General features: G+C 45.6%; 1 protein-coding gene across 4 annotated transcripts in view; it reads right to left on the reverse strand.

Moving 5' to 3' along the window:
• Positions 1–982: 982 nt before the first annotated feature.
• The window catches only part of RBM5 (RNA binding motif protein 5), a 25,994-nt gene continuing 1,024 nt past the window's right edge, over positions 983–25,952 (reverse strand). The window contains exons 1-25 of one of the 4 annotated variants that reach the window (XM_040628786.1): positions 25,898–25,946; positions 24,493–24,563; positions 22,749–22,914; positions 21,868–22,023; positions 17,439–17,508; positions 16,876–16,949; positions 14,323–14,406; positions 13,074–13,134; positions 12,588–12,653; positions 12,165–12,325; positions 11,598–11,695; positions 10,890–10,977; positions 10,633–10,710; positions 10,478–10,550; positions 9,554–9,639; positions 9,078–9,162; positions 8,773–8,864; positions 5,881–6,042; positions 5,229–5,378; positions 5,075–5,146; positions 4,299–4,478; positions 3,889–3,963; positions 2,776–2,873; positions 2,568–2,697; positions 983–1,632 (exon numbers count right to left, since the gene is read on the reverse strand). In XM_040628786.1, the coding sequence (XP_040484720.1) occupies positions 1,507–1,632; positions 2,568–2,697; positions 2,776–2,873; positions 3,889–3,963; positions 4,299–4,478; positions 5,075–5,146; positions 5,229–5,378; positions 5,881–6,042; positions 8,773–8,864; positions 9,078–9,162; positions 9,554–9,639; positions 10,478–10,550; positions 10,633–10,710; positions 10,890–10,977; positions 11,598–11,695; positions 12,165–12,325; positions 12,588–12,653; positions 13,074–13,134; positions 14,323–14,406; positions 16,876–16,949; positions 17,439–17,508; positions 21,868–22,023; positions 22,749–22,914; positions 24,493–24,509 (2,448 nt within the window). In that variant the 5' untranslated portion in view covers positions 24,510–24,563; positions 25,898–25,946 and the 3' untranslated portion in view covers positions 983–1,506. Of the gene's footprint in view, positions 1,633–2,567; positions 2,698–2,775; positions 2,874–3,888; positions 3,964–4,298; positions 4,479–5,074; positions 5,147–5,228; positions 5,379–5,880; positions 6,043–8,772; positions 8,865–9,077; positions 9,163–9,553; positions 9,640–10,477; positions 10,551–10,632; positions 10,711–10,889; positions 10,978–11,597; positions 11,696–12,164; positions 12,326–12,587; positions 12,654–13,073; positions 13,135–14,322; positions 14,407–16,875; positions 16,950–17,438; positions 17,509–21,867; positions 22,024–22,748; positions 22,915–24,492; positions 24,564–25,897 lie in introns of all 4 variants that reach the window. The other 3 variants (XM_040628785.1, XM_040628788.1, XM_040628787.1) reach the window with 3 other exon arrangements.

Genomic DNA, 25,952 nt, shown 5'->3' on the forward strand with positions numbered 1-25,952 from the left:
GATGTATGTCTTTACCTGGAAGAACCTTCCAGGCTGGCTGTCAGATGCACTGAACTAGGTTGCTTGTGACTGCTGCCCAGACGCAGAGAAGCAGCATGAAGGCTCAGGAGGCCAGGCTGGTCTCTCCCCAGGGCTGACCCTGGAAAGCAGGAATCTGTCAGCGGGACCCTTATTTGTGAGGCTCCCCAGTGTTACCCCACAGAAGCCCAGGTATGAGGCTTCTGCATTTGCCTCCTCATCTTCCAAGGTACCCCTGGGAGGCTGAGGCGAGGGCCCACGGGCGCTCACCTTGCAAGTGTCTCCTGAGCACTTTGCATCCTTTTACAAGGGCCAGGCCTGCCTGAATATAAGAAAACGCGACCACCCACAGAAGCTGTGACATTACAGCTTTGAGAATAAGCTCCCTCCCTGACTATATGCCAAACACGGAGCCCACGCACTCGGTTCAACCAGATTGGCAACCTGGATCCCCATCACCACATCGGGGCCCAGAGCAGCCTCAGACACACTTCCTGCCCTCGTCAAGATGACGACAAGGATGGGCTTGACCCCATTTAGAATGGTAAACTCGGCAACACCCGAGCAACTCTCAGCAGCTGAGGTGAGAGGACAGAAAGCGAGTGGAGAACCACAGAGGGGACAAGGCTCCTCAGTCCCTGCACCTCAGCAAAGCAGTAACAGCCAGGCGCCGCATGCTGGAACAGTCTGTGGAAACCGGAGACACACAAGTTCTCAAACTCACTCTGCTCTTTAGAAAATGGAAGTGGAAAAGCTGACTCAGTTATGACTGAGTTTCCATGAAGAATTTTAAAACATGTTAACACATTCCTGAACTTAAGAATCTGAACATGACTGGGGTAAGGAAAACAGCCTAAAAGACTATTTATAAATAACTTTTAACACACTTATCTCACCACCAGGCTTGACTACCTCAGACACGCTCTGCACACCTGGTCACCCAAGAATAAAGAGACACAGACACTCATTTTTCAAGGTATTTCTTTTGTAAAGGAGCCAGATTTGGCAACTAGACTGAAAATCTTCCAAAATTCTGTACAAATGTGTAATATACAAATATACACAAGGCTTTTGCCAAGAAAAGACAGCACAACAAATGACAGAGGCGGCTTTGGTGTCACATACCACCCAGGGCATCTCAACACCCCCTAGGAGTGTGAGGGGCTGACAGACCATGACATGGGCTACACACGTAAAACACACTACATTACACTATGTACACTGAAGTATAAAAGACCCACTGTCCCCTTGGCCAGCTCACAGGCCCTCTGGCAGGAAGGAAGGCCATTCGCCAGACAGCCCATATAAGGAGAACTCCTGTAAGTGGGAGAACCTTGTAGAATGGAGTGGTTCGCCCTAAAAACTATTAACAGCACAAGGCATGCCCTTAAAGAGACAGGTGCTAAGAGTGAATTCAGGAGATGGACCACTCCTTGTGCTCCGAGGAGCTCCTCGTCATCTTTCCCTCCCTCCCTCTTTCTCCGAGCCTCACTCCATCTCAGTGAACCGAGCGAACATGGCCTTCCGGACAGCATCTTTGTAGGAATCTGCACCAGACAGTCCGTATGCACTGCCTTTGGCTCCCAGGCCAGCTCCTTTTAGCCGGACTTGAGCCTAGGGGAACAAAATGTCTGTCAGCAGCTGGCAGGTAGAGTGTGGACCGCTCCAACTCCTGCTCGTCCAGGCGACTCCCAACCAAACAGGACCACCCACCGGGGACAGGAGGGAGGAAGCTTGGGAGACCTGGAGTAGGTGTAAGGCCTGAAGGAAGAAAATGGGCTGAGGAAGACAGGCAGATAGAGACACATCCCCCACCCTGCCCCCCAGCGCCTGCTCAGCAAGCTTCTGTGCCTCGTCAGGGCCCCAAAGCACTCCACTGAGGCCGAGGAAGGCCTGGTAATTATGGGCACAGATCACAGCACGACAGCCCGATGTCAGCAGAACTCGCCTGCACAAGACAAACACGTTCTGTCTCTAACAGTCTGACCGAAGCTGTGCTGCCAGGTCAGAGAGGGAGCACTCACTGGTGGCACTCTGCTCTGGAAGGCCAGTGGGTGAGGACCGCTGAGCCTGAGACCGTATCTCAATCTGAGCTCTGACCGACTACAGGATTTCTTACCATGGATGAAAATCCGACTCAGTCACAATTTATTTCAGACATAACCAAGATCACTTAGAAAGAAATTAAAGCACAGTACACCTTTGAAAAACCCAATCGAAGCTACGTGCATCTGAGGTGTTAAGTAAGAGACTGTTCTAACGAAGGACACAGACACACACAGTTCTCAGAAGACAGCTTCTGCCCAAAGAGACCAAACGACCCAAAAAATCAAGTAGGCTAGAACCCCCATCCCTCCCAACTGATGTCTTGAAGACGGGGTGACCTGAGGGGAGGCTGCAGGGCGCAAGACTCCCACCGGGTGGTGGCGCTGCCCGGAGGAGACTGCCCTCTGTGGAGAGGGAAAGCCGCCCTGGGCCCCTGGCTGCCTGGCTGCTTCCGTCTCAACTCCTCACTAGAATTAGCCACCGAAGCCCAATCTCACGCTTACCTCGATGGGGGCTGTGATGCCTTGACACTTTCTTCCCAAACCCGAGCCTTCCCGCCAACCCATGGCCTGCAGCATCTTGTTGCCAATGTTACTGTGGTCAATGCCATCTTTGGTGGGCTGCTCGTAATTCCTGCCAGTGGCAAACACACAGTTACTTAAAGCGGCCAGAGCCCCTCCGAACGAAGCGGGAAGGGCGCGCAACACGTACACAGTGCCCGCATCAAACTGCTTCTTGCGCTTGGGCTCCGGCGGTTCTGGAATGCCGTACTTCTCCCGTCTTTCTGCGGCTCGATCTCGGTATTTCATCTATGTGGGAGAACAAACGAAGCCAGACGCATTCAGGCTTGAATCTGCCACAGCCTAACGCACTCGGACTTCACGACTACCACCCTCCAGGGCTTCCCTCATCTGGAGTCTGGCCTCCCAGAGTGGTCTGAAATCGCAAGCTGCCTTATTTCCCGCACCGCACTCAGTCGACTGTGCGGAACCTGGGCCGGAGCTACACCTGCATCGAGCTGTTTTATTTAATTAGCCCTCGCTTGTCAAGCACTTCGACAGGCCTGCTGGGCTGTCGCTGCAGCCTGGAGGGTGAGGAGGGCAGCGCTGCCGTTCCTCTCACCGCTGGGGATGGGCCCATCTCCAGGGACAGGCGGGCCCATCTCCAGGGACAGGCGGCACCAAGGAGGCTTTCAGAGACCTGCTCATCAGTCCCTGGGGAGCTGGCACCATAAACAGTGGAAAAGAATAGGAAAGCAGAAGCCCTAACTACAGACAGCCCAAACTACAAAATTATCGTGGGATGAGAAATTTCAGTAGCTCTGCCCACGAGCTCTTTCTAACCCATGGGCCTCTACTTGTATTTTAAACCTGGCTGGCCCTCAAACTGCCTCCTGAACTATCAAATGCCTATATTCATTACTGGCCTCACTTTTGCTGCCTTCACCCCAAACCCTGCCCTGCCTACGGCTTCCTTCCGTATCACCTGCAGTGGTCTTATGCCCTGATGTCTCCTGGGCCTAATGTGAAGCCTCCCTTATCGCAGGCCAGACGAGACCACGTTCTCCTTACTAAGGTGCAGCGTGCCTCACCAGCAAGTACTCGGCCTCTAGGACCTGTGAGCAGTCTTCAGGACGTGCTTCTGTGCGTCCTTATGGACACCCACGCAGAGCCCCCGGGGCCAGGCTACATGAGCCACAACGGCTGGGTGACAAGTATGTGACAAATCCTACCTTGCCCGTGGGACCTGGAACCAAGTGCTACAAATAAAAGCTAAAGGCAGGTACAAGACACTCCTACCGGTGGCACAGTGACCCTCATTCACCTCTCTCTCCCTCAGCTCCAAAGCTTCCAGCTCCTGCTCACTCAGCCGGGATCGTCGGTAGATATCCATGTTTTGCTGTGCAAGAGATTTGATAGACATAGTAAGTAAGAATTCAGAGCATCCTGATTTGAAATGTCTATTTCTATCAACATCTATTTATTCAAAGAGTCAAAGTTCAATTCGATAAATCCACCACGGCACGAAAACCAGAGCCTAGTGTCTATGGAGCCTCCATGCTCCTCGCCACTTTGATCTGGAACAGACCATAGTAAGAACAGCTTATTTCAGTGATATCTAAGAGGTGATCACTCCATGTGGGGATCTGCTGAACCTGTACCACAGTCAGGGCACCCATGTCGCCTCGCTGCCTCCCCTCCCTGCCTCAGATCAGCTCAGGGAAGCACGGCCACCTTGTGAAGGTCTGAGAGCTGCTGGTGCCTGACCAGGGCATCTCTGTTGGGGAACTGGCGCCGGCAGAGCAGACAGGCCATCTTCTTCCAATCGGCCAGTTTCTCTTCCTCACTCTCAAGTCTCTCCACCAGCTCCTCTTCATTGTCACTGTCACCACTGTAGGCAGCAACCAGACCCCTCTGGGGACAAGAGGGTGGGTCATGGACACATGCAGGAGGAAGGAGTCGTGACTACGTATCTGGAAAAGTCACGTGTCATTCCAGGCGTGTGAGGACCCCCACTGCCCCGGGCCACACTCCGACAGTGGGCTACATCTCATTCACCAGTGTGCAACAATCAGGTCGGCAGGCGCAGGGCCTGCCAGCCTCCTGGGGCCCGGGAAAGCTCCTGGATGTTTTCAAACTGCTCACCACGAATGAAAAACCCAAAAAGAACAGATCAGAGTAATGGCCCACCCAGACCAGTACCTATCAACTAAAACATGTTTCATTGTCTCAATTTTCTCTTTCTAGACTGTCAAAACGCTCTATTTGCATTTTATGCAATAAAACTCAACTGAGCTTAGGAATTCCGGTTTCATTCACTGCTCCAGCTCACCAGCTCCCACCCAGAAAACACAGCCCTGGACATGGATTCTATGTGCAGGAGCTGCTCTAAATACCCACTGACAGTGACCACATCCAGTTTTCAGGAGGAACCACAGCCAAGGTGAAGCGGAGATTCCCGCTGAGGCACAGAGCACACGCGGGCTAAGACACTGGCGGGCCTGCCTTACCTTGAGAGGATTCTCCTCGTCTCCATTCCGCACCAGTTCTGGGATGAGCTGCTGCCTTTCGGCTAGGGCTCCCTGGGACACAGAGAACAAATTGTAAGCCTCAAGTTTTACTTAAGTTCCCATCGCGAAGTGCGNNNATTCCTGCTACTGTTACCTTTTTCTCAAAGAGAGCAAAGCCGGCGTCTGCTGCAGCGGACTCTCTCCTGTCTTCTTCCCTCAGGGAATTAACAGGTTGAAAGCTGTTCTTAAAATTTTCTTTCTGCTTGTTCAGACTCTTAGCCCAGCGTTCCATGTCTTTGGCGATCTAATGACGAACAACCACCATGAAAAAACCATTTCGATACATGACTTGAGAGAGCAGTCCCCTGTGCCACAGTGAGCAGGGTCTCACCTCAGTCACAGGCTCTGCAACAAAATCCCCTCGGCCCTTCCTTCTACCTACAGATATCCTCCTGAGATGCTACTGCACACGACCGAAGTCACTAACGAGTACTGCTCGGAAGCCTGTGAATCTTCTAGGATAGTCTTCCCTCTACGTATGTATACAGGCAACCGAGGAACATTAAAAAATTAAAAAATGCTCTGCGAACTTAATGTAAATAAGATGTGTGGCCCAGTCTTTTAAAAAAATCCAAATAAAACTGACACAGATGCCACAACTCAAAAAAGAAACAACAACAAAAAAAACCCAAAAAAAACCCAAAACAACAACAACAACAAAAAAACCAAAAAAAAAAAAAAAAAAAAAGCCTCAACCCCCAGAGAGAACGGAGTCTCCTGGCTGGGTCACAGTGCCATGGTCTCACCTGCTGGGCTGTTTTGCTCTTGGGTTTCTCCTTCTTCTCCTTCCCCTCTTTTGCAGGAGGTAGGCCCGTCTGCTGGTGGGAGCTGGACTCCGCGGCTGGCACGTACGTCTCCTTCTCTCCATCCCAGTAGAGGTACTGCTGGGTCAAGGAATTGTAGTAGTACTAGAAACAAAACACAGTTAATGCAGACCTGCTTTGTCAAACCATTAAAGGAGTATCCTGTTAAAAAGGTATGTCAAGATTATTTTGTCAAAAAAAACTAAACACAAACACAACACATGTTGCACAACAGTCGTACTTCCTGCCCAGAGAGAAGCTGCTGCGCGTGCTGGTGTGGAAAGGATGCAGAACCAGCCAGTGAAGAGTGTGAAACTTCGTGGACAAAAGTAGAATATGGTTTCTAAAGAGTGTAGTTCCATTAATCTTTTTTTTTTTTTTTTTTTAAGATTTTATCTATTTATGTGACAGAGAGACAGCCAGAGAGAGAGGGAACACAGCAGGGGGAGTGGGAGAGGAAGAAGCAGGCTCACAGCAGAGGAGCCCGATGTGGGACTCGATCCCGGTACGCCAGGATCACGCCCTGATCTGAAGGCAGACGCTTTAACGACTGCGCTACCCAGGCGCCCCAAGAGTGTAGTTCCATTAATCTAATCCCTGGGCCTGGAGGGCACCCAAAGAGCCGTGTGTCCGACTCCTCTCCACAGAAAGGCCATTTATACAAACCAGGTGGCAGAACAGGTGGTTCATTTTTTTTTTAAGATTTTTATTTATTTTATTATTATTTTTAATAATCTCTACACCCAGTGTGGGGCTTGAACTCACAACCTTGAGATCAAGAGTCCATGCTCCACCGACTGGGCCAGCCAGGTGCCCCGTGTTCAGGAGGAGCTTTTAATCACACATCCTCCATGACAACCAGTCAATAGCTCATCACTGGGTTCGACCATCCGGAACCCCTTGGACACCCAGACAACAAAGCACAGGGCCGTGAAGAGCCAGCTTGGGAACCTGCGAGGTGGTAAGTGAAGGAACCGGACCTGACGTACGCAGGAAGCACAGCAGTGGTAGACAGCACCTCTCTCTCCTCTTCTGTATTCCCTCGTCACTCACTCTACCTGCTCAGCAGGGACCCAGGAGAGACGGTCTGTTACGTCTCTTCTGGGGAAGGTGGCATGGGTCAGACACAGGAGTCACAACTGCTGTGGCCACTAAGAACTGCCTGGGTAAGGGTGAGACTTCACAAACGAGAAGTAGAACCACGCGAGGCTCAGCTAGCTCAGAGGGGCCCCTCACTGCTTCACACCTCACTCTCAGAAACCACAAGCTCTCAATGCCAAGTTCCTGTTAAAAGCACTTATTTTACTATTCTATATATACAGCTCCTGGTCATAAGTAATTGTTTATTTATGGAGTGTTAAAACTGCCTTTCCTCTTTAAAATAATATACGACTACCCAAAATAAAACATCACCCCGGAGATCTGCTAACTTCTACCCTCAAGAATACATCAGGATGCTACGTTAAAGAGGCTGGACACAAGAGGTCACATGTTATCTGACGCCATTTACATGAAATGCTTAGAAGAGGCAAATTTACAGAGACAGAAAGCAAATAATGGTTGCCGGGGCAAGAAAGGACTAAGGAGTGACTGCTAATGGGTACAGGGTTTCTTTTTGGGGTGATGAAAAATGTTTTAGATTTCAAACAAATAAATAAATAGCAAGGGGTGCCTGGCTGGTTGAGTTGGTAGAGCATGATCTTGATTTCAGGGTTTTAAGCTCAAGCCCTAGGTTGGGTGTAGAAATTACTTAAAAAAATAAAATCTAGGGGTGCCTGGGTGGCACAGTCAGTTAAGCGTCCAACTCTTGGTTTCGGCTCAGGTTTGATCTTGGGTTTCTTTCCCCTCTCCCTTTGCCCCTCCCCCCCGTGCATGTGTGTACTCGGGCGCGCACTCTCTCACTGAAATAAATTTTTTAAAAAAGATTTTATTTATTTGAGATAGCGAGCGAGAGAGCACAAGCGGGGGATGGAGGGCAGAGGGAGAAGCAGGTGGGAGCCCGATGTGGGGCTTGATCCCAGGACCCTGGGATCACGACCCAAGCCGAAGGCAGACACTCAACTGACAGAGCCACCCAGGCATCCCTGAAATAAATACATCTTAGAAAAAAAAAATCTTAAGGGGGCGCCTGGGTGGCTTAGTTGGTTAGGCATCTGACTCTTGATCTCAGCTCAGGTCTTGATCTCAGGCTCATGGGTTCAAGCCCTGTGTTGGGCTCCACATTGGGCATGGGCCTACTTAACCGCCCCCCCCCAAAACCTCCCCCAAAACAAAACAAAACAAAACAAAACCACAAAAACCTAAAAACAAACAAAGAAACAAGCAAACAGTGAATTTTATCTCAATTAAAATACACAGGAAGAGAAACCACATTTTCAAACTTCTATCTAGGTCTTTACATAAAAACTAAAAGCCACCTATAAATTTTAACTTGACAAAATAATCCATGGTATTAGAAGTCAGACTAGAGGTTACTGAAGAGGGTAGGTACTGACCAGCAAGGGGCATGAAGGAACTTTAAGTGTGCCAGGAATGTTCTCTCATCTCAGTGCTGATAGACATATGAAGGTGCATACGTGTAAACTTTCAAAGAAATGTACCCTTCAGCTTTGTGTACTTTTCTATATGTACATTGTACCTCAAAACACTTTTAACCTCTAAGTTAAAAAATTAAAATCCTAAAATAGAAATTATATCTGGATGGTTCTGAAGAACTTAAAACTCATCCGGGGCACTCGCTCCTTTGCTGGAGATACTTCATGTCATGCCTCATAAATGGACTAAGTGAAACGAAGGTATTTCTACTGAAACTGGGGAGGAACACTGTGCATTTACCTGCGAGTTGGGGTCATAGTACAGCCCCGTTGTCGGATCATAGTAATAGCCCGAAGATTCGTCATACTGGTAAGTGGATGTGTCAGGCACTGCTGCAAAAACAAAACCAGCACACAGTCATTCCAGGTACGAAATGAGCTTTCCTTCAGCCTCTAGGCCACTGAGATACGGCAGGCCTGAATGGTTGTCTTCTCTCATATCCCCAAGTGTCCCTCTGACACCCACAAAGGGAGAGGAACTCTTACTAGACATAGACAACAACTAGGACCTTCCAACTGTCAACAGCCCCATGAGGTTTGGCTTACCATATTTGGTACCAGGAACTACACCAGTGGGGGAAGCCGCTGGGGCCTGTGTACTTGTGCTAGTGCTAGGCTGTGCTTCCTCAGTCTGGAAAGAACAGCAGCTTCAATATAATTTCAACTGTAAAGCCTCTTAAGAGAACTAAATCACTGCAATCATCCAGGTGGAAGGGCTCCCCTGACAGACACACTGTAGCGATGATCTAAGGCACTCCTTGAACAAAACACATGCTGACAACTTTCTTCCTAAAGGTCAAGTCGGAGCATGCAGAAAGCATACATCCTGTTTGGAATCTTATGTTTTAAATACATACCCCCAATTATTTTATTATCTAATAGTACCAGACAGAGAGAAGTAAGGTTGGAATGTCTGTGTATTATTCAATCCTGGCTCACACAGCAGGAAAGGATAATACTTGGACAGCAAAACAAAGTTTCCCACACAGTCACCAGTTCTGTATTTAGGACGACAGGATTACCGGAGAGCTGGGAGGATTGGAGGTCTGGTTATACAGCTGGGGACTCTGGGACACCACAGCCGCCGAGGTGGTGGTCACTGCCGTGCCTGATGATAAACACAGGGTAAGGTTAGCAAGGGCCAAGGCACTGAACTCCAAGCCAGACATCTTTATCTGTAATGCCCAAACTAGCCTTCTATCTTTGTATATGTCAGTTCTTTATTTTTTAAAGATTTATTTACTTTTAGAGGGAGAGCGCGGTGGGGAGGGGCGGAGGGAGAGAGTTTCAAGCAGACTCTGTGCTGAGCGCGGAACCCGAAGCAGGGCTCGATCTCATGAGACTGAGATCATAACCTGAGCCAAAATCAAGAGTCAGTCACTTAACTGACTGCGCCACCCAGGCGCCCCATGTATGGGTCAGTTCTTAATAACCTGATTCCACTAAACATCCTGGAACCTGGAACGTTATCATTTTTATAATCCTACTAGAATGCTACACACCAAGTTAAATATTCTGCATGATGGTAAGAAAAGGAAGAGAAGAATCCATAACTGCTCTGGGGTTGAGAAAAGATTTAACTATAAGGCTTTTATACTTCTAGAACAAAAATGAAAGGAAAGGCTTCTTACAATGACCCTTTTGATGGATGTCTGGGCTCCAGACTCTAGGGCCACACCCTCTGCTCACATGAACCTATGTGGGCACCCACGATTCCAAATAACACAGCCAGGGGAGACACAAAGTTGAATTCTAAGAATGAACACTTATCACAACACGGTCTCTAAGAGGCTGTCATCCACTCTGATCTTGCCCAGAACCTTCGGCACACGGTGACAACCCCAAATGTGCACCCTCTGCCCCCGCCCTGCAGGGAAATGGACACGTCCTACCTCCTTAACCATAGCTGCTTAAACAAAAGCTAAAACAGAGATGAAGTTTACTACCTGATGCAGATGATGCATCAGATTCCAATCCTCCAGCTTGTTGCTGATAAAACTGTTGGTAATCCTGTGAGTACTGAAGAAAAGTCCACTGTTAAAGCTGCTATTCTCAGACACGCTCTGGAGAGCAGAAGTTGGATGCTGTTAAATCCACCTACCTGGGCATACTGGGCATAGCCATCCTGGCCTGGCTGCAGGTAACTGTAGTCAACACTGCCTCCTTCGCCGCTCTGGGACTACAAAATGCCAAAAGAAGAGGACACACAGGTGAGGTTACTGAACATCAAGGAAAGAAGCCAGAAGTACTCCCTAAAGCTGCCCTTGGAGAGCTCCTAAGACACCAGAGGAAAGATGACTTCTGTGACTTTGGGAACCACCACACTACTTTGAAAAAAGAAACCATCCTCCACCTTACCTGGGTGGATGACCACTGTGCGGCAGCAATGGCTGTACTAGCTACAGAAAAGGCGCTGACCCGGTTACCATCTGGCAGGACCAAGTCTCTGAAATCACAAAAATCCAATCATGTGGCTCTATCTCAATAAGCTCCCAATCTGTACCCCCACTCTGCCAAGGAAGAGAAATTCACTCTAAGCCTTCGCTGGGAGCTCTCAAATGCTAGCAAGGCCTCAGTTCAGAGCAGGAAGGGGTCTCCACGGGCCAATTCCTCAGTGTGCAAATGTCTCTGTAGTACCGTTTCACTCCGTATCCTGACATTTACAGAGGTGTCTGTTGGATGAGAAATGACACCAGGAACAGGAAACAGACATCTCTAGACTGAAGCTCACTCTATACGAAGGAAGCTATTTGCATGCTGTTCTGGAAAGGATTATTTCCAGATGGGTTTGCACTATCCTGAAGCTGTTTGCATAGCACATATTCTCAACCCATCTGCTATGTGTGCCTCTGTCCTGCTCTGAAGTTTTCTGGCAACTGTTTTTTCAGGACAGGAGGGAATACGCTGTGTAAGAGAAGGAAGACAACGGTCTCCCCGCCGACCTTGGCAACCATGGAGGATCGTGTCTCAGTGTCGAGACCATGGGCTTAAGGTACAGTCAGCAAAGCATTCCTGGGCAAATGTGCAAGTACAGCAGTTTGAAATAAGGACAATAAAGCCACTCACTTTCTGGCACTTTTTGCAAAATCAACCCCAATAGTTTTGCCGTCAATTTTCAAAGGTGGATGGAGACTCTGTAATATCTGAAGCAGCTGAGAGGCATCCTGAAGAAGAATGTCAAGAAAGACCATCTTGTCATGTAATTAAAACTCTCTCCCTACCACCTCCTCCATTCAAAGGAGTACAGTTTTCTATTAAAACAACAACAACAACAAAAAAAACCCAACACACAACCCCCCCCACAGTAATTCATTATGGTTTGTGCTTATGAAACCTTGAAGAAATAAAAAAAAATAGCCCTCTTTCTGCCAGCTCACGAAGATATCCCATATTATTAAAGGAGTAAATGCTAAGCTGATCTAAAACAAAGCAAGAAGGAAAAAATTACGCTGTGGCTCAAACTTTACTTCTGCCAATCATCTAGAGGTATCCGCATTATTTTTACCACTTATCATATGTAGCCTTGAACTTTGGGCTCCAGGAGCCTTACACATGGTATTACAATTATATGAACCACATTTGCCTCTTAAAGGCCAGTTTCTTTTCAAAGGAAAGATTCAGTGAGCACCTCACCATTGCAGAAGACAGCTGCACAAACGCGAAGCCTCTGTTCTGCTGGGTCTGTTTGTCTTTTATGAGGCGAATGTTATTGACAGCTAAAGACGCGTAGGGAGACAGCGCTGTCATGATAGAGTCCACCACAGTGTGCGGGGCTATGTTTCGAAGTATGATTGCTGGGGGTGAAAGAGACAAATGACATGTATGTGCATTCCCACCACCAATGCTTTCCAAGGCAGGCTCAAGGACGAACACATAAATCAATCTGGTGAGATTCCTAGTATATGCTGCACTTTGACATGGAGAAGACTCTAAAAACCAATCTTTTATGGGACAAACTGAAGCTATCGCTGTTCATTAAAAAAGGGTAAGGGAATAAAAACTTCCAACTGAGGTCAGCTTCCATCACAAAGGCCAAAAGAGCACCGTGGGACTTACTATCACAGTAGTAATCCACAGACTGAACAGATTCTGTGGTTCCAGGGGGCACTTCCTGTTCAGAGTCTACAAGGGAAAGAGATAGGGAGACTCAGTAACTGAAGACAAAAAATAAACCAGCGCATTTTTAATAAAGAAATACAAAGTTTTAATTATAAGTAAATGTAGCAGTCATTTTTTCCCCTTCTTTTTAAACCATCTGTGGCTGTAATAAATATGGAATGAAAAAATTGGAGGACTGACATTACCTCAGGACTAAAGAAAAGCAGATGCAGAATGCAAACAAGGTGAGCGGGCTTAATTTTCGAAAACAAAAGAACTCTCTGCACCCACAATCACCAGAAGCATCTACCCAATATAAGGTAAGAAAGTTTAGGGAACATATATGAACTACTTGTTGAAATGCCCTACAATCTATATCTATCGCAGATATTCTTATTAGTCAGGTTTTTAATGCATATTCCAAACAGCTGAGTTTGGGCTTACCAAACTTGTCCGCTCCACATCGGAAGCATTTTAGTCTTTTCCTGAAATTGTTAAGGCAGCACTGGAAGAAAAAAAGTTTTCTCTGTAATTATTTCTCACAGTAGGCCAGGCTTACTTGTCATGAAGTGGGTTAGAGCAATAGGCTCCTGGACAAGTCCCAGTAAGCAAATAAAAAAGCAGAGAGTGATATCATGTAACCAAGACAAAGGGGCATTCATCTAAAATTTAAAATGTTTCACTGTGAATTCTTCCAAGAAAAACAAATCTTGATATACTGTGAAGTAGAATTACATTTTTATCAAGTTGGGGGAAGCTTCAGCTCACCCAAAAACCCTACGGCAGAGCCTACAGTGGTAAAGTTCTTCTTGTATGAGAAGAGCACTCACTATATAGACCACTCCATACACAAACACAGTGTAAACGGAATACTGTCTAGTCCCCTCCTGGACACAGGCCACATGCAGAACAAAGAATCCAAGTACTCTCAGAATGTCAATGGCAACACCCAAGCTCAAAATGGTGCATTGGTGGGGGCACCTGGGTGGCTCCGTTGGTTAAGCGTCCGACTCTCGGATTCCCCTCAGGTCATGATCTCGGGATTGTGGGATCAAGTCCTGTGTCAGACTCCCCACTCAGCGGGGAGTCTGCTTGAGATTCTGCCCCGCCCTCCTACCTACCACTCACACATGTGCTCTCTCAAATCAATCGATCACTCAATCTTAAAAAACAAACAAACAAATGTGCACTGGTGACAGGACCATAATGTTTTTATTTAATTTCTTTTAGTTTTTACTATTTTTTATAAGCTCTATGCTCAACACGGGGCTTGAATTTATGACCCTGAGATCAGGAGTTGCATGCTCTACTGACTCAGCCAGCCAGGTGCCCCGAAAGGACTATAACAGATCTTTCATAACCTGAGCAAGGTCAGAAGGATTTCATGTAATTAAAAGACTATGCCACAAGCTGAGACCTCTGGAAATCAAGAAACAGTAAAGTGGAACAAACCTAAAATCCTAATTGAAACACTGAACTTAGAACCTTGATCTTAATAAATAAAATCGCTAGTGTTCTAGGGACTCTAGGACCTACACAGGAGGACCCAAAGAAAGTCACAAAGCATGAAAATCCCCCTATGATAAAAGCTGGTAATTATGTACTTTCTAGTTTCCTTGTTCAGACAGACAGACAAAGAGAAAACAACAAAACCCTAAAGAGTTTTGTCTATTTGGTAAGAATACATGCTTACCTTGTTACAAAGCCAATCTTCAAACTTAGGTCTGGGATTGCTATAATGCATCGCAATGTGCTTTCCTTGAATCACCAACTTTTTCTGTAAAAAAAGAAGTAATTAGTTATTTCCATTGTGAGGAACATGTGTCCATTTTCCCAGGGCAGAGCACACTTCGGAAAAATCAGTGCTCTGGAATTAAATGGACAACATACGGGGAGGACCAACCACCGCCACCTATACTCTGCCCATCCAATCCTTCAGATAGGCAGTAAGAGAATGGGATGCGGAGTAAAGGTAAACGGAGTCAGGGAGTGCTGAGAAAGCTGCCAAACTCTAACCGCTGACATGCACCAGGCCGTGTCTCCAGCAGAGACAGAAGTCCTAACATTCAGCATTGCCAGGCTGCCTGAGAGTGACAGTCTATTTCAAAAAACAGAAGACACAACTCTCCCAGTTCTGAGGTTGCCTCCTACTTTAGCCTCAGCATGGTGTGTCCTTGGGCTTCGCTTCACTTTTCCCCCAGTCCCCCGTCCTTATGCAAAGTAAAAGCTTTTCTATTTCCCCTTTCCCCAAACTCCTGCTTTAGGATGTGTCCTCTGGGGGACGAGGGGAGGGGAGCTCAGTTTTAAAGGGCATCTGGTTACAACTCTTTCTTTGGAGGGCCTATTCTGAATGCCATCGACTCTAAAGCAGCTAAATGAGATTTCCTCCTGCCAACTGAAACCATGTTATGTCCTAGGTGACGGATGTGTTTTTCCCTGAAATACATGGTACTCTCTTCAAGACGAGTACCCAGGAGGCCAATGAAGTTTCTTCAGGGGGGTCGGAAGAGTTCGTAAATGTATTCACCACCTTACCCTTCAAGTCAACCATGTGACTAAAAGGGACGCAACTTTAAAAGGTCAAAACTCCGAGCTCGATCGGTGTAGCCAAGAGTATACCCAGCACCTGCCCCCAAAGAGCCTTCATTTAACAGGAGCACCTTTTCTTTTGCTTTTTATGGGGGGGCAAAGAGGGGAGGGAGCGGGGTGTTCTGACGCTATCAGAACAGATTTAAGGAGGAGGTTAGATATCCAGATTTTTAAAAGGAGTCTAACCCCTCTAAATATACATACTGTTGAGCAATTTGGTTCTTGCAAATCCTGGAAGAGTTAGGACATGCTGTGAATGTTGTCTCTGCAATATCTAAAGGCAAGACTGCATGTCTGGCCAAGAAGGAAAGAGCTGAAGGGCCATCCACTCACTGTTGTACAGAAACAAAAATGAAGCTGGGAGATATGTCAACAGATCATCCCAGTAGGAGGGGTGTGTGCTGGGGGAGACTCCAAACTATCACTGAGTCCCTAATCCTATTGGCCTTTTATTTCTGGAGTGAATTTGAACTGTAATGAAATATTACACATGAACTCAGCTTTGTATACATTAAAATTGTGGAGATTTTTAAATGTCTTATGGGTTTTAATTTCCTTGGAGTTTTAAACTCCCAGGCAAGCCATTCTGATACAGCCACGGCATCAAAAGATGCTGTCACGTCAAGAAAGCAGACTCACATGAAGCCTGTGTGTACCTTCTGAATTTACTAGGATGGTATCCACGGTATGAAATGAATGAAGCTCTACTTCTGTAAGATCAGGCGTCACCTCTGGGTTAAGCAAATGAGAGGCTTAAAAATCTAATAAATCAATCAAAATGATACCCTCATTAGTGAGTCTCTGTTATAAACAACAATATATTACCAAAGAATATAACTCATTTATGGGTGATAAAGCATAAAATGCTGCAGAAAAGCAACATAATGAGTTAAGCAAACTTCCCAGAATGCACTTGGTTAAGGCATTCAGTACTGTGCTTTGGAGTTCTGGCAAAAAATGTTATTTAAGTGCCAAGTACTGAATGTTATCTTGACAAACTGTAGAACACTTCAGTTAATGCTACATCAAAGAACCATCAATGATTTGCTTTGAACGGAATATAAAAGGCATTCTCAGGGAGATTAGAATGTTAATGCCACTTTAACTAGATTAGACAGCAGCAGGACACCAGCTCCCAGGCTAATCTCATCAGACTTATTGTTCATAAATTCCATGAGGTCCTTAAATAGTCCTTGAAGACCCACATGAGCAGTTACGCCTCCTGGAGGCTTGTGGTCTCCAAGTAGCAATAAAGGAATAACTTCAAAATGCCTGTAGCAAACTTCTACTGTGTTCTCTTCACTGTCAAATCGAGAGTTGGATATTTTAAGGTTACTCTCAACGGACATAATGAATTGGAACATAATTAGTAGCGGAAAAGGGAATGTCAAGATGTTTTGGTAATCGCCAGACAGGTATTCAGTGATTAACAAAGCCCTGCCAGGCAGCCACATTTAAAGGCAGAGCAAATTCTACAGTGCAGTCCTTGCTGCTGTATTTACCCTAATATCAATTTTAATATATACAAAGCTTTTCTTTTAAAAAAAATCACTCCTTTGGAACAAACCACTCCTTCAACCTTTTTTGTTTTTTTGTTTTTAAATTGTACAGACTTGTTCCATTTTCATGAATATCTAGACTTGGTGAGTGAAGCAACCTGATTGGCTTCCATCCAGCTGGTAGCATCTTGCAAGTGATAAAACTCCACGAAGGCGAAACCACGGCTTACACCTAGAGACAGCATTCAGATATAGACGGGATACTCGTGTTAGTCAGTTCCTTTATAACAGGTGAATCTCTCTCCCACTGCTTCAACACTGCGTGACAAAGCCAATTGGGAAGCAGCTTTACAAATGTGACTTGACTTGGGGATCTTCTTGATACTTTGCCATGGCAAGGAACCAAGCCGCCTGAACTAAGTGTCACTCGATTTGATTCCACGCTTAAAAAGTAACCATGCAACCGACTACAAACAGTCAAACAAGGAGTTTATAAATCACTACTTACCGAAGGAAAAAAAAGCCCCTAAAAACAAAGTTTTTTAAAAAGGTCCTCAGGTGCTCTCTAATATCGTTTTCAAAGAGTCACATTCCTTAGCCATGGCAAACCTTTCATTCTGAATTCATGTGCTTGAAGACTGGGGGAATCAGGATGGTCTTTAGGGGCTGAGGTGGGAATGGGGAAGAGAGCCAGAAGAGCCGGAACTAAGCAAGCTCTCACCTGTTTTCCTTTTCATCAACCTCACGTCCGCAGGCTGAGGGCCTTCAAAGGACTCCATCATTTCTCGAATCTGCAGAGTTTTACACATTTATAGTTAAAGCTTCAGCCATACACTATTCCACACAAAGAAAGTTCAAGGACCAGGAACTGCATCAGCTGCTTAATCGACCAAGTTTTTAACTTCTACCACCAAAATTTAATCATTCTAAAAACAACAATAATAAAAAGAACACTTCTCACTGAAACGAATGTACTGTAACAGTCTCGAAGGCATTCTTTGTATAATACCTGGGAATTTCTTTCAGGTACGAATATTTATGTTATGATAAATAGTCTTGTTGGGGTGCCTGGTGACCCAGTTGGTACGCTTCTGACTTTTTTTTTTTTTAAAGATTTTATTTATTTATTTGACAGAGAGAGAGAGAGCACAAGTAGGCAGAGTGGCAGGCAGAGAGAGAGGGAGAAGCAGGATCCCTGCAGAGCAGGGAGCTCGCTGTGGGACTCGATCCCAGGACACTGGGATCATGACCTGAGCCGAAGGCAGACTGAGCCACTCAGGCGCCCCAGCATCTGACTCTTGATTTCGGCTCAGGTCATGATCTTAGAGTCGTGAGATCAAGCTCCGTGTCAGGCTCTGCACTTGGCAGGGAGTCAGCTTGGGATTCTGTCTCCTTCTGCCCCTCTCTGCTGGGTGAACTCTTTCTCTAAAATAAAAAAATCTCGGGGCATCTGGGTGGCTTAGTTGGTTAAGCATCTGCCTTTGGTTAGGTTATGATCTTGGGGTCCTGGGATGGAGTCCTGCATTGGGCTCCCTGCTCAGTGGGGAGTCTGCTTCTCCCTCTCCCTCTGCCCACCAGCCCCTAGCTCATGTGTGCTCTCTCTCAAATAAATAAAATCTTTAAATAAATAAATCTTAAAAAAAAAAACGTCTTGCCCATGGCATGCTGTCTTGCAAGCCTCTCTTAGTCTCACCTCGCTGTCCTTTGTTCTAAGGACCAGAAAGAAAATGAGATTTAGAAGAGACAGAGAATGTGGCATTGTCCTCCAAGTATATGATCAAGAATCAATAGGCAAAAAACAAGGAATTCTCTCAAACATTTTTTGCACAATCATCTTAAGAAATAATTTTCTTACATTTACACTAGTGCTAAAAATTAACAAAGCTCGTAACATTCCTAGGCTCCTAGTAAGTCAAAATAAACATCAATTGAGCCTAGAAGAATGAATTTGGGCTGATAGGTTATTATTTTTTAAAGATGTTATTTATTTATTTATGAGAGAGAGAGAGAGAGAGAGAGACAGGGAGAGTGAGAGGGAGAAGATGACTCCCCGCTGAGCAGAGCACCTGACACAGGAGGCTCGATCTCAGGACCCTGAGATCATGACCTGAGCCAATGGCAGATGCTTAGTGGACTGAGCCACCCGGGCGCCCCTTGTAGGTTTGTTGTTGATGTTAGACCAAGCCTTACTGCAAAAGGCAATGAAATACACTAGTCTCTTAATCATGCCAGGCAGAAATACTCCCAGGAAAAAAAAAAACAGGGACAAATTTGTGAAATAAATTCTTAGTGGTCCCCAACTTTCCATAATCACATTCAAAAGCTACAGAATTATATACTATTGCTCCTCGTTATTTGTGGATTCTGTATTTGCAAATTTGCCCACTCACTAAAATCTGTAACTCCCAATCAATCCTTCTGGTGCTTCCAAGTCATTTGCGGACATGTGCAGAGGACAGAAAGATTTGGGTCGCCTGATGCACATGTTCCAGGCAGAGGCAATGCTTTGCCTTGTTTCAGCTTCTATCATGTAAACAAGTGTTCTTTTCACAGTCTACTGAGTGCCAAGTTCTTCACATTTTCATACTTTTTGTTAGTGATTTCACTATTATTATTATTATTTTTAAAGTAAACTCTACATCCAACATTGGGTTTGGACTCAAGGCCCTGAGATCAAGAGTTGCATGCTCTACTGACTGAGCCAGCTAGGCGCCCCAGTGATTTCTCTATTTAAAATGGCTCTCCACGTGGAGTGCTGAAGTTCTAGCTAGTGTTCCTAAGCACAAGGAGGCTGTGATGTCCCTCAGAGAGCAAATACGTATTGTTAGATAAGCTTCATTCAGGCTTGAATTGAGTTACAGTGTTGTTTGGTATGAGTTCAAGGTTAATGAATCAACAATATATATGAGACAAGGCATTTTTAAACCAAAATGCACCTAAAACAGGGTTATGTATTGATCTGTTGATGAAAATGGTTGTGACCAGAGGCTAACAGGAACCTTTGCATTTTCCCTAGAAGTGATGGTTCACTATTCCGTATTCTATTTGCAGTGACTTTACATACCATAACCACCACCAATAAAAAGAATTGACGATGTCTATTTTTTCCACAGAGTAGGACACGTTCTACACTGAGCCAGACCCCATCATGTGACTCAGGTCCATGCTTAGTAACATAGTAACTGAAAAGTTAGTCATCAGAGTAACTAAAGACAGTTACTATAAAAGTAGTGGTAACAGTAACATATATAGTAACACAGTAACTGAAGACAGTTTACTCTAAGAGTTCACATATCAGTGGGAGGGCTAAACTAAAAAATCGGCAAACAATGAATACGATAAATTGAAGTTCAGGAGATTACTCTAATTTTAAAATGTTTTAAAGACCTCAACAAGTGAATTTGCTAAGAATACTGCACAATTGGGGAACCTCAGAAATTCCGCTTTGAAAACCAGCCTTCTTACAGTAGGTACTTCCATTTCCCTGAAGAAGCCTGCAATACAAAAGCATTAAATCTTGTTTCACTGCCAGCAGGGAGGCCCCCCAAAGCCAGCGAGGGCACTGCTTCCCCATGCCACGCACCTCCTCTGCAAACTCCTAGGGCCACAGGCCAGCAACTACTCGAGGAACAACCTGCTTAACTAGCAAACTTTCCTGAACTGACTCCTCCTGTAGGAATTCCTGCATCTCCTACTCCACATGCCCACTGCTGCCCCACCTGAGCTCTGCTCTGCCTTCCCTGTCCTCCCACTACCATTCTTTCCCTCCAACATTCTAACCTGTACAACTCTTGCTACCAAGCAAAGCCCTAAGGAACTTCTTTTATACTTATCTGGGTTTTCAATGATTCTAGCACCTGGCCTCAACAGCACCTTCTCACCCACCTCTCTCCTCCCAAAAGCCTTTAAATTCAACCAAATAAATCTGGTTGAAAGGCCTTGTCTACATTCAGAATCTTTCTATTTCCACGTTTGCTTATGTGATCCCACTGCCTGAGGGCCAGTCTACCACACCCTTCCCCCAGTTCTCCACCAGACCCAAACATTTCTAGCCCTTAAGAATCAGCTCAACTAAGATCTCCCTGGAACCCTTCTTTACCCTCCACTAGTAAAAACACCCCTTAAAGAAGCTTCCAGAGACATTCCTTTTTTTTTTTTTTCTTTTTAAAGTAATCTCTATTCCCAAAGTGGGGTTTGAACTTACAACACGAAAATTAAGAGTTGCATGCTCTACCGAGTGAGCCAGCCAGGAGCCATCCCCCCGCCAACAACCCGCTTTTTCCCAGAGACATTCTGCAAAACTTCTTTCGACACCAATCTGCCTAGGAGATCAGGAAAGGCCTCACCTAAAGGAGGCTTTAAGCAGAGAAAGGCACACCGGTAAAGTGACAAACATGTCCAAAGTGGCTACAAGGGAGGCAGGTGGTGGATGTGGCTGAAGAAAACGGGTGAGGGCCAGAGAAGAGACTGCCACCGGAAATCAAGCCCCTGGCTGGCCAGTCTGAGGAGTGGGGAGCCAGGGAATGGCCTTTCTTTTTGACAGGCTTCTCAGGTTTCAAATGGATAGTATACATTTCATCAAATTAAAGGGTAGCCAAATCATGAAGAAAGTGTTTTTACTGATACATCCTCACCAGGTAAGTAACCAGTTCAATAAAAATGCACCGATTACCTTCTACGGGCTATTGAAGGAATAAGACCTGCTCCCTGTAGTTAGGAACTTCTGAAAACTCAACTCTATGTTAAGCTTCAAAGCCTAAATATAGATGGTAGTTTACCTCTGAACCAAGCTGAAAAGAACTCCACCCTAAAGACAGAAATATACTTCACTGGCTGAGATGTCGGCTTGAGATAAAAACAATAGCATGAGGGGCGCCTGGGTGGCACAGCGGTTAAGCGTCTGCCTTCGGCTCAGGGCGTGATCCCGGCGTTATGGGATCGAGCCCCACATCGGGCTCCTCTGCTATGAGCCTGCTTCTTCCTCTCCCACTCCCCCTGCTTGTGTTTCCTCTCTCGCTGGCTGTCTCTACCTCTGTCAAATAAATTAAAACAAAAAACAAAAAACAAAACCAATAGCATGAGAAAATGCTAGAAGCCCCAAATCTGCTGTGCCTACTGGACGGCTTGTTAGAACTGCTGTTTCCCCTTACGTCGCTCTCCGTGATGGTGATGGGAAGGCCGCGCAGCATGATGGTCTTACTCTCCCTCTCATCACTGATGTCATGTCTGTAGTCATGCTCGCCATAGTCACCATCTGAATGGTAGCCATCTTCGGATCGGTCACTGTTCCTTCTTTCACGTTCTCTCTGATTTACAATAAACAAAATTACAATTAAAATAACACTGGGTTTATACTCCTAGGAATTTATCTTTAGGAACAACAGAGAGGGTATGGAAACTCCATGATGATGTTCACTGTAGTATTTCTAAACCGGGAGGGGGAGGGTCCATAACCATCTCGTTCACGAAGAATGGTTTAACAACTCACTGTACAGTACACTACCACACAATGAAACTCTAACTACTCCGTACCTGTTAAATATGAAAATTACGTGCACAGAAGAAAAAAAAAACCTGCAAAATTACATGGGCAGCACATTACTTCTAAACAAAGCTATGTTTACATGTAGAAAGAAATGAGAAAAAACCCATGCTGACTGAAACTACAACTTTTAGAAGCAGCAGCTGAGGCACAGGCTTGATATATTATTATGCTCCAATTGCCTCATCTTTGAAATGGGAAGACACCTACTGTAAGGGATTGAGTTCATGTAAGTCAGGTGCTCAAGAGAGTGTCTGATGTATGGTGAGCCGTATGTAAACCCTGGCCAGTATTTCTAGTATCCCAAGCTCAGTTTGTCTTTGAGGATTAAAGTCACCTCAACAGATTTCAGAATAAGAGAGGGTTTGAATATAATACTCAAGAGTAGAGTTCCACACTTTATATACTTATCACATTTCCAGAATCTTAGAGGCTTTGTGCATTCAATTCATAATTCTAACTACTCCATACCAGTTGCTGACCACTCACCTCTGGGCTGTCATAGTCTCGGTAGTCATCATATCTGTCGCCCCTCCGATCATCACTAGATCTTTTGTAATCTGAGTCCCTCCGCCTGCTTCTGGATTCACGCTCATCCCGGTCATCCCTGTCTATGATGGAACCGTACCTTCCACTACGCTCTGTTCTACTCACTCTGCCAGGGAAAATAATTTTCATTTACTCTGAAGTAAATCACATTTTATACCTTTAGAAAACACAGTTGAAAATACAACCCCCCACAGCTCAATGTATAAGATATCCAAATAGTTTATCATATCCCTTAAAATTCATCACAAAACTACAGTTTACAAAGACGAACACTAGGAAAACATCTACATCCCCAAAGGCAAAGATAATTTTCAGGATATCATCCTAAATCTGATAATATGGCTATTACATGTTTGGGTTTAATTTTTTTTTTTAAAAAGGTCAGGTTGTCCAAGTTCATCCTGTGTATTCCAAAGCCTGTAGTCTACGCATATCACCCCTTTTATGCCTGATTCGGATCTTAGTGATCAAAAATAGGAAGAAAGCAATTTTTAGCATTTCACCCAATTTCAAAGGAGAGTGTGTTCTGACTCATCTACTCTCAAGGGTATCACACTACTGGGAAATGGACCAACAACCTGGATAAGTTAAATTAGTTTTTTTTTTCTTCATCAGGCAGTTAACCAAGTTCATTTGTTAGACATAACCAACACCAGCAGAGAATATTATTTCCTATAACATCTGGTTTTTTGGTTACTGGATAGCACTGGGCCTCACAAGAAAATCTACTAACAAGAGGCTTAAACCCATTTGACTACAGATATAGTTCTTTCATAAACTGTTTACCATGTTCATAAAACTACAAAAGGCTTAGAAGGGCCTCATTTAGAGTATACAAATTTAACAAAAAGACACCAATGAAACAAGTAGTCTAGGACTACTTCATAATGTGAACTATGAGGATGAGAAACCCTAAAAGGGTAAATGTTAATTTAGTAAGTTATCTGGAACCACTAACACAGCATTAAAACAATGACATCACACGACAGGAACATCTGAGTCTCTCTGGGCCATCAATGTGATCTATCACTGGGATGAGACTCAATACTAAGTAGGAAGGTGGCTGAAAAGGTCGTGTATGTAAATCAAATAGTCCAAGTGGGAGAATCCATATGACATGGCAGCCAAATGCTCTCATCTTAATTCTCCACTAATTCTTTAGTAACTTTTCATTTATTTTTCATGTAACCCACAGTCCATCCAAAGCTTCTATAAATCTGGATCATCTTGCCACAGAGGGGACAATAACAAGAACTAGCATTCACTGATTGCTTGCTATTGCCAGCTATTGTGCAAAGTGGCAGACTTGTATGGTATCTCCTGGCTTCTGCATAGGCTGTTTTCCACACTGGGAACCCTCAGTGACCCACTCCCTCCTTTGCCTAATTCTTACTTACCTTAGAGAATATTTTCTCTAGAAAGTTTTCCTAGATGTTTCCAGGAAAAACACGCTTCCTATGTGTTCTAATAGCACCCTCGACTTCTCTTACATAGCACAGTTCACACAGTACTTCACTTCTCTCACTAAACTGCATGCTTGTAAGAGCAAGGCTCATGAATTCACTAACAGCAATGCCTGGTACAAAACAGACACTCAAATATTTGTTTGATAAACAATTTTAAAAAAATAGTTCAGTCCCTGATGAAATGTTGAGATCAAAGACAATGTATTGTAGTAACTTACCGTTTGTCTGAACCCATTGTCCTACTGAAGACGTAGCACACTGTTCCAAAAGGTTCAAATTTGTTTTTTTTCTAGGAAACAAGAGAGATTGGCTGCTGAAAATTTGAGAGCTCACTTGAGTCAATCTTTCTATAAGCTAGGACACTACTGAGGTTGGAATTTCATGAAACTATTACCAGTGATTATCCAAGGTGGAGGCAGGGAGGTGGGGGAGGGGGATCAACTGTCAACATGAAAATCATTTGTTGAAATGAGCATAGCGGAAGAGGAAGCATACTTTAAAATACTAGATTCCCTATTCAATAACAAACTCAAAAGATGCAAGCAGAAGATTCCTTCCTTTCTCCTACTTAGGATTACGAAGCAAAAAAGGGCAGAGATGCAATCAGCACCCTGTGTTCTAATCAAAGCAACTCCAATGGGGTAAGGTGGCCGTTAAAACAATAATCAAAGCGTCTTTATTTATACAAGGAGCAACATAAAATTCAAAATTTTCTGATGAAAAGCTTAAATCTTTTTAGAAGCCGGGATGCTGGCTGATTGAAATCTACTCTTTATAACGCAACGGTTGATCCTAACCTATTTCAATGAGACAAGATCAAACCTCGACACAACTTAAATTCCTCAGTAACAATAACCACCACTAACCCTAGAGGCTGCCAGCTGGGCCCCGCAGCTCCCCGGCGGTGATAAAACACACAGCTAGACCGCGTTCAATTCGTGCGAGGTCTGAGAAACTAGTTTCAGCCGTCCCTGGCGCCTGTACCAGAGTAGGAGCTCAACGAACATTTGCTGAATTAATAAGTGGAAGAGAACCACCTGGGAGAAACAAGGCCTTGGGCAAAATCTCTAATGCTGCCCCTCGTCGCCCCGGCAGTGCCTGGACCCACCTCCGTGGGGTGTTGCGGCCGAGATGGCGGCGCCACAGCCTGCGCGACCGACTCGGGCGTCCGGCTTTCCCTTTCTGCCTGCACACGCCCCTGCCGACCCCCAAGAGGCTCCCCCAGCCTGCAGATCAGCTTTCCCCGAACAACCTCCCGGAGAGGGCGGATTCAGATGCAGCTGCAGGGCGATGGCGGCTAGAAACTGCCGGTCGCCCCTGAGAAGTACTCGAGGGACAGGCGACGGCTCCACGTTCAGTTGGGCTGCGGAGTCGAAGACGCGTCCCGGCAGAGACACAGTCAAGAGCCCGAAAGAAGCGGGCCTCGGGTGGGGCGGGAGGACGCCCTCTGAAAGCTGACAGCGCAGAAGGCGAGGAGGGGCGCGGCCCTCCAATGCCTGGGGTAGGTACTCGGGAGATGCGGCTGGGGCTGATCGGCCGCCGCCCGCGGCTGTCACAGAGGCTGCACAAGGCCTGCCTCAAAATCAAGAACCGCGGGTCGTTTCGGGCGGCTGCCGTACTTACCCCCAGGAGAGACCAAAGTGGCAGAAGTAGCGGTTTTGTGCCCCAGAATATCCAA

Source organism: Ursus maritimus, unplaced genomic scaffold (assembly GCF_017311325.1).
Source record: "Ursus maritimus isolate PB19 unplaced genomic scaffold, ASM1731132v1 scaffold_14, whole genome shotgun sequence".
Taxonomy (NCBI): domain Eukaryota; kingdom Metazoa; phylum Chordata; class Mammalia; order Carnivora; family Ursidae; genus Ursus; species Ursus maritimus.